General features: G+C 40.9%; 1 protein-coding gene across 1 annotated transcript in view; it reads right to left on the reverse strand.

Annotated features, from left to right (window-relative positions):
* ccdc66 (coiled-coil domain containing 66) overlaps positions 1-8259 on the reverse strand; it is a 12546-nt gene extending 4287 nt beyond the window's left edge. Inside the window, 16 exon segments of the mRNA XM_020611172.1 lie at positions 4-41; positions 436-484; positions 633-812; positions 915-999; positions 1359-1591; positions 1876-2010; positions 2294-2386; positions 3665-3711; positions 4113-4352; positions 4355-4455; positions 5033-5165; positions 5415-5664; positions 5773-6000; positions 6189-6211; positions 6763-6821; positions 7605-8259. Coding sequence (XP_020466828.1) covers positions 4-41; positions 436-484; positions 633-812; positions 915-999; positions 1359-1591; positions 1876-2010; positions 2294-2386; positions 3665-3711; positions 4113-4352; positions 4355-4455; positions 5033-5165; positions 5415-5664; positions 5773-6000; positions 6189-6211; positions 6763-6821; positions 7605-7615 — 1905 coding nt within the window. The 5' untranslated portion in view covers positions 7616-8259.
* Between the last annotated feature and the right edge of the window lie 332 nt (positions 8260-8591).

An 8591-nucleotide genomic window follows, 5' to 3' on the forward strand; every position in this document is an offset into this window, starting at 1 on the left:
GACCTCCTCCTCCTCCAAACAGTCACAATGTCTGGTAACTGCTGAGCGCACACACACACACACACCACTCAAAGTTTTTATTGTCATGTGCACAGTAAGGAACCGTGTTTCCCTGTACAATGAAATTCTTACTTTGCTCCACAATGTCAAACAATACAAGGTGAAATATAAGGCAGATAAATAATAACACAAAATCTAAAGGCACTTAAAAACAGCAAGTAGAAACAAATGTAATAACAAAAAAGAAAATGTAAAGAAAGAAGATTTAGTCAGTTCTTCATTTCAATTGTATGTTTATTATTGAGGTCATAGTTAAAGGTGGTGTTGTACTAGACTACATTATATTCAGAGGTGTCTCTATATTTTTGTCCTCCCCAGTTACATGCATGAGAGGGTCAGAATATTAGGACATTTATTGCACTAATCTCTACTCACCACTTGGCTTCAGTGTCTCCTTTGGCTGCTCTGCCTGATTGTTTAGCTGCTGGAGGACACACATATGCATTAAAAGCAACTATATACAACTGCCATACAGAAAAATTCAGTAAAAGATTCTGCATTTATCAGAAAATACACTCAGTGATGGTGTGGAGAAAATTACTTTTCTGAAGAATCGTGTACAGTTAGCTCACCTGTAGGTGTTGTTCTCTGACCTTGTGCCACTCCCTCTTTGAGTCCCACTCATACTGTCTCTGCAGCATCTCCCTCTCCAGCGCCACCCTCCTCTCTTCTTCCTCTTCCTCTTCTCTCCTCCTCACCTCTTCTCGCTCCCTCTGCTGCCGCCGCTCCTCCACCTGGGCCTCGATCGCTCGCTGGTGGACAACACAGGAGGAGGAGAGAGACTTAAATATTTAGAACTTAGCTTCCCTAAATGTACTTCTCCCTCCCAGTGTTCCACCCTCTCCTCCTCCTACTTGCTGCTCCAGCTGTTTAAGCCTCCTCCTCTCTCTTTCCTCTATCTGGGCAGGGTCTAGCAGGGCCGTCATGGTCCGCAGATAGCTGGACGAAAAACGAGAAAAAAAGTAAGAAATACAATAAACATTTATTCACATACACTGCTGTACAAAAGGTGTGTTAAGTACACACATATTTACACAAAATCTGAAGTACAGATTTAGATTTGTATCAGTTTCTCTGTGTCATCAGGACACTGATCTGTTGAAATTCATTCTGCAGCATGACAACACAGCGGGGATGGCAGGTCATCTGCCGGTGGCCCAATACTCAAGAGCCATCAACAGAAAATCATGTTTGATTTTACAGCCACATCCATAACCTGGTAAAATAATTTTTCCAAAGTTACATCCATCGACCCACTTGTACCTGTTGCCTTCTAATTTGTCACCCCTCCCTCCTACCTGGCTCTGGTCTGGTACCCACTGGTTGTGTCCACACTAGCACCAGCAACACTCTCTGCTCCACAGCTACTTTCTGCTTCCCCGACCAAGGACAGTCTGGATAAGGGTTCCCACTCTCCTCGTTCAGAGCCTCTGGATGGAGCTGGTGGCAGAGTTGACAGAGCTGTGGTGTGAACAGCAGGCCTCCTCTGCAGCGATTCAAAGTGTGTGGCCCAGAGCTCATGGTCCTCCGTCTGCCGGGACACATTAAACATAAAGGTCACATGATCATGGGGCCAATAAGGACATGAAACACAGCAGTAACTAACATGATTAATTACTTATGATCCACTAAATCTGCCTGTTCATACTGCTACATCTCTACTATACCTATCTGGTCTCTGAGTATCTACTGCACCTGTCCGGTTTCTACTGAGTCTCTACCGTGGGTCTTGTTTCTATTCTGTCACTACCATGCCTGTCTTGTTTCTATCATGTCTCTGCTGTACATGTCTAGTTTGTTGTGTCTCTACTGTACCTGGCTCTGGAGCAGTTTCTCTTGCCTCCTGCGTTCAGCCGTCTCCTCCTTCTGTCGGTCTAGCTCCTCCAGCCAGTGCTTCCTCTGCTCCTTCCTCCTCTCAGCACTCAGCACTTCCTCCATTGGCGTGACCTCCTACAAATCAACACAGTTCACACTTGATTCATATACGTAAAGCACAGAAGCAAAATTTTTCTTTCCTGTTGACAAACAGGAAAAGTGTCACGGTATCAACAGTGTGGAGAAATGAACAGTTACTGTATCAAGATCATTCTCTCCCTGTTGTCCATGTGCTATGTTAGTATTTGTCATCTAAGCTTCAGCATCTTTGTGTTGACATAGATGAAAAGTCAAATTACAGGGTGGAAAGCTGCAGTGTTCAGATGTGCAGCTCAGACTGTTAACAGGTCAGATTTACCCCGAGTTTGAGGCTGGATCTGATGGCTGCAGGCTGCTCTCTGAGGCTGATAGAGCTCTGAACTGAAAACACACTTTCTGTTTCCTCTTCAGCCTGAAATATACACACACACACACACACACACACACACACACACACACACACGCACAGACTGAAATATTTTATGAAAAGAAATGTGTTTGTGCTTTGTCAATCTGTAATCAATTCATATGCTTTGGTGTTTTTATTCATCGGGACGGGTGAGCCCTGCCAAGCGCAGCCATGCTGAGCTGCTCTTGAGTCAGCAGGGTTGTGTTTCCAGTGCACCATATAACACATTGTCTTCCACATTTTGATCACATGGAGGCAGCACAAGCTGCCAAGATGGGACACACAAGTCTGAGTGTTGGTGTGATGTTACTAGCTTGCGACATGGAGCCCTTGGTGCTAGGCATTATTTTAACCCCTCATCAGAAGACCAAGTAAAAAGCTCCACTTTCAAATCTTACTGCAATGAAGTTAACACATAAAAAGTCGATGCTCAATGTAAAGGGACTTTCCTGTGGTGCCACGTTTCAGCCAGCTGTGCTGAAGGCAGAGCTCGGCCCCATTCGGCTCTGGGTAGAAACAGGGCTGGCTGAGCCCGAATCAGCATGATTACACCCTGCAGCTAGGAACAGATGAAAACGGAGGCCAACCCGTGCCTCCCCAGCTCCGCATGGTTCAAGTGGGCAGACCCGTGCTGATGGAAAAACACCATTTGATGATCTCGAGCTGAATTACAGGTTTCATAAACTGCACACTGTACATCATGTTTTGATTTCTGACCTTTAGTTAAAATGACAACCACGGAATACATCAGCAAACATGTTTCGTTCTTGACTGTTGAAAAAATATCCAAAACAATCTCCAGACATGTTGCAACATTTTCTCTCCCATGCAAAATCAGCCTCCATGGGAAAAGCACACAATGAAAAAGTGCCTCTCTGCTTCAACTATGGTCTGTTGTCTGTAGTAACTGGAACCTATGGCACCTAATAATGACTTTAACTAATACTAATCTACTCTAAGTAGCACTTAGAGTAGATTACACCATTACACGGTGCAATTCAACCAAAATCAGAGAAACACACGTGTCAGAATAACTGTTCGGTGGACACAAGTTATCAGCACTGCATTTTAGTTTGCTGTTAGCTTAGTATTCTGTTTTTGGATGTAATCAAAACTGCAGTCACCTCATATGCTGTACAGTTTGTTAAGGCCCTTGAGGCAAATTGAGGTGATTTTTGATATCAGGCTGTATGAATAAAATTGGACCTGAGTTTTGCCACGCTGATAAAAACAACCAGCCAAGTGAAACTCTAGAGATTGGTGGTGAAATATGTGCCATACCTGGAGCCTGCCAGGGGCCGAACGCTGCTTCAGTGCCACTTGCTCATCTACAGACAGACACACAAAACCAGAATATTATTTCAATTGTCAGAATAATTTTAATAAAGCTGTACATAGATGTTATTGTCAATTGTACCTTGTAATTTCTGATTAATAATATAGCCAAAAAATGTCAAACACTAGCAGTGAGATTCTCAACAGTGCATCTAGCAGAAAAGGTTGGGAATTTGTGTGGGATTATACATTCAGAATAAGGCTTGTGTTTAGGTTGGGGTATGGATTACCTCTGTGACTTTTTAAGCATGTTCTGGTGAGGATTTGGAGACCAGTTAATTAAGGCAAAAAATATAAAGGAATTGAACAAACATTTTAGTTTGTAAGCTTGTGTCCACTTGTTAAATGTAAGCCCAGTATTCACTATCCTAACTCTGTTTTGGTCTCCACTTACTCCTGAGAAAAATATCTGGCTCTTCTGCTGCTAGATATTTCACTTTCTTCACCACCTTGTCACTTGTCTCTGTTGTTTGGTACTGGGGGGGGTAGCGTACACTGGGTTTATCAGAGTTTGTCTGCTGCTGCTGGAAACACTGAACTAAACAGCAAATGTGCCTTAAACCTAAGATAAACTGTAAAAGCTGGAAGAAGTCATTAGAATTCACATAAATCTGGATTAGTTTTAAAATGGTTGTGTGTGTGTACCTAGTTCTTTCCTCCACTGAGCCTTCTTGGCGTTGATAGCTGCTCTGTCCAAATGTCGCTCTTCCAACCAGCTGAACAAACATCCAGACAACCTGACCAATAGCAACCACAGTCTACTTTTAACTAGCATTTTATAAATACAGACTTGTAAAAACATCTATGCAATGTGGAATTATAATCGACCCAACCTGCTCTAGAACTGCTGACAGTACTGTTGAACCAAATGTGCAAATTGTAAAACTAATTATCTCCAAACCAGAAAACTATCATAATGTTTCTTGTTAATAAGCTTTTAAGCTTGTTTTGTCCCCATCCACTTCTCCTAGAGAATAGAGTTAGGGTGCAGCAGCACAAGGCCTGTAAATGACACTGAAAACCAAACACCTGCAGTGTTTACAACAGTAAAGTATATGATACAGAAGTCAAGTCCAACTGGTCCTAATGGTCTGTGACCTCTGACCCTGATCACTGTTTGATTATATTTACTGTGATCTAATACCAGAAGCTTTAAATTCTATGACAGACCCCCCTGAAAGACCCTCTGGAGATAAGACATTCAGCTGAATTTCTACATCCCTGTACATTTGCTCAGCTAAAGAAAAGGTTAAATGGTTTCTTCGTCAGCAACACAGACATGTTAAAGAAACGCCCGTTTTGGTGACACCTCACCTGCTGTCCTTGTCCTGTGAACTTCCTGTTGTATCAGTTATTCCTCTTTCTCCCTTCTTTATCGCTTCCCCTCCTCTGTCTTCCTGTGTATTCTTTTCTCCTTCACCATTCAGCACGGAGCCAGATTGTGAGTCTGTTTGATTGGACAGAGGAAAAGACATGAGGTTTAACATAATACCGACAAGAAGGAAAAGTCTGTTTTTCTACATGTAATAAATAAATTGTTGGCTCATCAGAAACAATCCTAATTTGTATTAATACTGTTAGTGGATTTTTGCCACCTTTGTGTCTGTTTGCAATGTGCAGGAGTTCTCTGTGTGCTGCAGTTCTTGTTAGGATACTACAATCAGTGTTAACACAATACTACCATTACTACTAAGACCTTTGGTTCTGTGGTCCTCAGGTGGGTGTTGGCCATTGCTGGAGGCCTGGACAGAGCTGAGGATCTGTTGCTGCTGCTCTTGGGTCAGACACACCACGTCGTCCTTCGATCCTGTTTCCCCACTGACCAGTGTGTCCTTTAGTCTGGTCTTAGCACTGCCTCGTGCCCCACTGGTCTGAGGCTGTCCTGTTTTCCCATTGGCTCTCTGGGAGTAAACGGTAGTGTTGTATTTGTGTCTCTCTGGCTTCACCTTGAGCATACACACAGAGGCAGAGCAGTTTAATGTCCAATCAGAGGATAACCAGATGATAATGTCTAATCAGTGAAGCAAACAAATGGGATGCACCATGACACTCACCTTGGGTCCTTTGTTATGGTCATGTGTCTTGGATAACGTGAGTCTGGTGCTCCTCCCCTCAGTGGAGGCGGTGTTGCAGGTGAAAGAGGTGGCTGTTCCTTCTGCCTTGCTCCTGGCCTCTCTGTGCCTCCCTGCCTGCTGCCAGGCTGGATGCTCCTCCTGCACCTCCTCCACACAGGAAGGCTGCCTGGAGCTAAGGATGTTAGCCGCTCTGGGCCTGAAGGACAGCTGCTGGAATGAAGTTAAATTAAGTCAGACAAAACTCTGAGGGATGGAACCAGGGTAGTTTTATTTTTTGCCTATCAACATTATTGTCTAATAGAAATATAAACTTGTGCAGTACACAGCAATATGTGTTCAAATGTATGTGGACTTCCAGGTGGTTTTATGTGTAGAAATGTAATAATAATTCCTACCTTGGCTGGATTCTTCTCAACACCTGCGGTGGAATGTGACAGTGATCAGCCACAAATATTACACACAGGTTTATACTCACTAATAGCTCTGTTGGTTTAAAATAAGGCAAAACCTGATGTCTATATGAGCCCAACAACCATTTACATTTATTTTTAAGGTTTACACCTTTACAACGCTTTTTAATAACCTGTGTGGATATGATGGTTGGATCTTATCAAAATCAACTAAAAGGTATTAGTCATTCATTTGAAAACAATGAAATATCCTACTTAAAAGCTATTTTTACAATAATAGTATGTAACTTATATAAAAGTAATGTGCATGAAACAATTCGCCAGACTCACTGTACATATATAAAATACCGTTTAACTTAAAAAACTACACTAAAACCAATGTCTATTGTCAAAATTGTCATTGATTCATTTGCTGTCATGCAACTAACTGATTAATTAACTTGTCATTTTAGCAAAGCTCTATTTAATAAATTAAGTCTTTAACTAAAAGCACCAAATCAGAATATCAACAAGTGAGTGAACGTTCCATGGAAAAGACATAAAGGCTGACAGGTCTCACCATGACTGAGTAAAATCAACTTGGGTTTTCCATTTTCAAGTTCGAACAGCAGCCCATCTCTGTTTGCAAAAAATATATATACTGTATATCGTGGCATATGAAAAAACACAATCACATGAAAATAGTAAACAGACTGCAAAAGTATTCTGTACTGCTTGTAAAGTACCACTCTTTAAATGTCTTCAGTTGTCTTATTGTGTTGATGTGTTATTGTGTTTAATGCTGCCTTGCTTCACAATTAATTTCCTCTTGTGGGGCCATGATGAACTGAACTAAACAGACAGGTCTGTGATTTAGTGCTAAGTTGGTGCTGTATCCGGTGCTAACATACTGACTGTCCTTGACTAAAGGTTCACAGCTTTCATCCATTTTTACATAAACAGTCTGTCATTTTAAACAAATCACACAATCACATCTAAAAAACGGAACCTTTTATCCGAACACTTTAGAGTTTCAACATGCTGTTGTTGTTTGTTTTAAGTCTAAACCCAGAATGACTTTAATTTTCTTTAGTGCAGAAACTCTAGTTACATTAATATTTACAGCTCTGTTGTTTCGCCTTTATCTCTTGTTGACTATGTAGCCTACAATAAACAGTAGACACTATAACGTTAATATCTGCACTATGCATGTATGTCTAGTTATGTTTCGCGTTTTACAAAAACGTTTGTTGTTTATTGTATTGTGTATTTGCATCTATTTAGATGCAAATGTAACCGGGGTATAATAATTAAAGGCGACCGGTTACACAAATACACAATACACATCCATATTATATTGCGCTGCGACACATTCAAACGTTAGCTGAGTTAGCTATTGCTCATTTGAAACAGCAGACTCACCCGAGATTCATGCCAGCAAAATATTTACAGACAGCGCCACGTTTACCGACAACCTTATAAAAACAAAAACATACGAATATTGCACAATTTATGATTTGATGAGTAGTTTTGTCCAGCTCTAGACTAACCCCCCTACGAGACAATACACCAGTTCCTGGATGTTAAATTGTGTACGTTGGTTGCTGTCAACGACCAAGAAGGACTTCACCGATTGGCCAGTTCTCTTTTTATAATAAAATTATTGGCCAATCAAACGTATTCATTTGGACGTCTACGTCAGACGATGTTGCATTTATGGTCACTTGGAATTTATTTAAAACCATGGGGCTAGGGAGCCAAAATATAAAGACACCTTACATTACGCAATCATTTGCTAACACTATCACTCCCACCACTACCATTACTGCTAACTCACTACTTACTGAACAATCCCCGTAGCTAATTTACTTGTTAAAATGACCGACCCTTCACATTTTATTTTTGCAAACAATACCTCTCTACAGTTTAGTAGCTTTTCAAAAAGGCCGTGGAGGCAACAGTTGAGGTTCGAAAATACAAACATTTATGTTCAGTCAATCCATGGAAAATACACTTTGAAACAGGGACAGTATAGTGGAATACAGGGATATGGTTTAATGATTTCATCATTTGTACTTGCCCACTCCAAAATAACATTAATACATGAATATAATATGTGTACTTTTTGTATGTGTTTGTAATGCTTTTAATTTTTAAAATTAAGATAATGAAATGAGAGCCTCTGTACCGGAGTCGAATGGCCAATAAAGCTGAAATGGCATCCGCATTTATATAGAATCAATTTGCCAATGGAACTAACTTTGCAAAGCTAGTCTGGAAATGTACAAACTAACGCGCGTAATAGATATGGCTATATTATAATCGGTCATAGTTAAGACTAGGTTTAATTAATTTAAACAGCTTTCACTGCTTTGTATGTGTTATATATACACATATACATATACACAC

Source organism: Monopterus albus, unplaced genomic scaffold (assembly GCF_001952655.1).
Source record: "Monopterus albus unplaced genomic scaffold, M_albus_1.0 scaffold110.1, whole genome shotgun sequence".
NCBI lineage: Eukaryota > Metazoa > Chordata > Actinopteri > Synbranchiformes > Synbranchidae > Monopterus > Monopterus albus.